Below are 2,266 nucleotides of genomic sequence, written 5' to 3' on the forward strand. Positions count from 1 at the left end.
AAAGGGGGAGGGCGGCTGCGCCTCCTGCCGGATGGCCATCGGCCGTAACAGGCCGACGGGGGTGGCGAGGTCGGGCTCCTCCTCAGAGTAGAAATTAGCCCACCGCAACAAAAGGAGGGGCGGGGTGATTCCTCTGCCCAGCTACCCCCTCAGAGGGTGATTCACCCATGGAGGTGGAGATGGACGGCGGGAACTATAGTCCCCGATCCGCTCCTCCTCACCGTGGGACTGACGAGGAGGAATAAGGGAGACACCTCAGAAAGGAAGTTGATAGGGACCGGAGGGACGGTAAAGTCCCTCTGGCCATGAGACCTCCTTTCAGGGGGAAGACCGTCTTCCTCCCTGATGTGTGGAGACTGACCAAGGGCAGCCAACAGCAGCCACAGGGGACGGGGCGTGTACTGCGCCAACAGCAGTCCCGGCCCAAGCAGAGAGGGCGAGTTGCCGCCCCTCCGCAGCAACAGGAGTGGCAAAGATGGCAGGCAGGGGGGGGGCGACGGCAGCGGCAAAGGTCGCAGCAACAGCAGCAGTGGTCTCCCTTGTGGGTTATGGCGAGACGCGCCTTGAGATCGGGGAGGAGAAGGGCACTGCCCTCGAATTGCTATTACAGGTTGCAATTCCCCGGATCATGGCGCGTCTCGGATACGCCCCCCGGGGGCAGCGCGGGCCGGACGAACAGCCGCCGGTGCGGGCGCCTTTGGCGGGGGGCCGACGTACGGCTGCTCTCAGCCCCCTTCCACGGCCAAGGTGCCAGTGCCTGACAGGGAGGGGATGCCGTCTTCTTTTTCTTCAAAAAAGAAGAAGAAGAAGAAGAAGAGGAGCATGCAGGGCGGCGGCGGGGAGGAAGGGCGAGCCTTGCCCCCCTCCTTGAGCCCACTGGCCTGTACAGAGAGGAGCCGCCGCGAGATCTCGGCGGCGCCTTCCTGTGGGCGGTCGCTCCCCACACCGATGGCCCGGTCAAGGAGATATGGGCCACGGTGGTGGGGAGAAAAAAGGGGCAGTGGGGGGCCAGAAAAGGGCCCCCTCGGTAGCATCCCGGGCGGCCTCGGAGGCCGAGCGACGGCGACAGTGTGCACCGGCCCGGGGCACGGAAGGCAAAGGAGCGAGCGGTAAATGGGAGGGCACGAAGCCCTTTCCGTCCCTCCCTAAACCTCCTCGCTCGGCCGCTATATCGGTGATGTGCTCAGCGGGCACGTACGCCGAAGTGATGCACCAAGCGAGAAGGGAAGTTTGGCGGACCTCGGGATCGGGGACCTCCCTAAAAGAGCGGCAACCGGTGCCCTTGTATTGGAGGTCTTCGGTCCGGAGAGTCACGCTAAGCCCGACGCGCTGGCCAAGAGAATGAGGATCCTCTTCGTCGAGGAGAAGGAAGTGTGCATCACACGACCGGCGAAGAGGGTTGAAATTCGGGTCCGTGACCTGGACGACGCGGTGACGACGGAGAATGTCGTCACTGCTATCGCGTCGTCTGGGGGCTGCGGACCCGAAGATATAAAGGTAGGGGCAATCCGTGCTGGGGCCAACGGGCTTGGAACCATGGGTGCAGTGCCCGTTGGCCTCGGCCAAGAAAGTACTTGACGGTAGCCGCCTCCGTGTGGGGTGGGCCACCGTCCGCGTGGAGGCCCTCGCGGGGCGCCCGCTGCAATGCTACAGGTGCATGCAGCGGAGCCACGTGAGGGCAACTTGTACGGCGACGGTGGACCGCAGCGGACTCTACTACCGCTGCGGTCGGGATGGCCACAGGGCAGCGGAATGCGGCGGACAGGTGGAATGCCCTGTCTGCCGCGACGCCAAAAAGCCCTGTGGCCACCGCATGGGCACTTTCCTTTGCTCGATGGGGGGCAACAGTGCGCGCCCCCTCTCCCTAAAAGGGACAGGTCCCTCCCCAACCAGGGGGAGGAATTTGAGCCCCCCCCCAAGTAGACCTCAACGAAGGGTTGGGAGGGAGAGTGGTAGCAAAGGAGGGGCTGATAGTGAGGGAAGCGGGGGCAACATGTCCCGCTCCCCCTTTATGAAGCCCGCAGTAATTGCGGGAGTTGGCCTGGAGGAGAGGGAGGGTGTACCATCACAATAAGTACACTTCTCCTCCAGGCCAACTTGCGCCGCGCTCGGGCGGCCCAGGACCTATTTGTCCAAGGGCTGCGCGAGCGCGGCGCTGGGATTGGGGTCGCCGCCGAGCCCTACTCGGTCCCGGAGCAATCGTCCTCCATTCTAGGGGACGCCAGGGACGGAGAGGTAGGTGCTCGGTGGCTATCTTTGGGGGGAC

General features: G+C 64.3%; 1 protein-coding gene across 1 annotated transcript; it reads left to right on the forward strand.

The window, feature by feature from the left end:
• Positions 1 to 305: 305 nt before the first annotated feature.
• On the forward strand, positions 306 to 1,578 carry LOC116852465. The gene is made up of 2 exons (XM_032832895.1): positions 306 to 541; positions 1,188 to 1,578. The coding sequence occupies exons 1-2, from the start codon at positions 306 to 308 to the stop codon at positions 1,576 to 1,578; spliced, it is 627 nt and encodes a 208-aa protein (XP_032688786.1).
• The last annotated feature ends 688 nt before the right edge of the window (positions 1,579 to 2,266 follow it).

Source organism: Odontomachus brunneus, unplaced genomic scaffold (genome assembly GCF_010583005.1).
Source record: "Odontomachus brunneus isolate Ranch 3 - 2012 unplaced genomic scaffold, Obru_v1 Obru_scaffold_227, whole genome shotgun sequence".
Taxonomy (NCBI): domain Eukaryota; kingdom Metazoa; phylum Arthropoda; class Insecta; order Hymenoptera; family Formicidae; genus Odontomachus; species Odontomachus brunneus.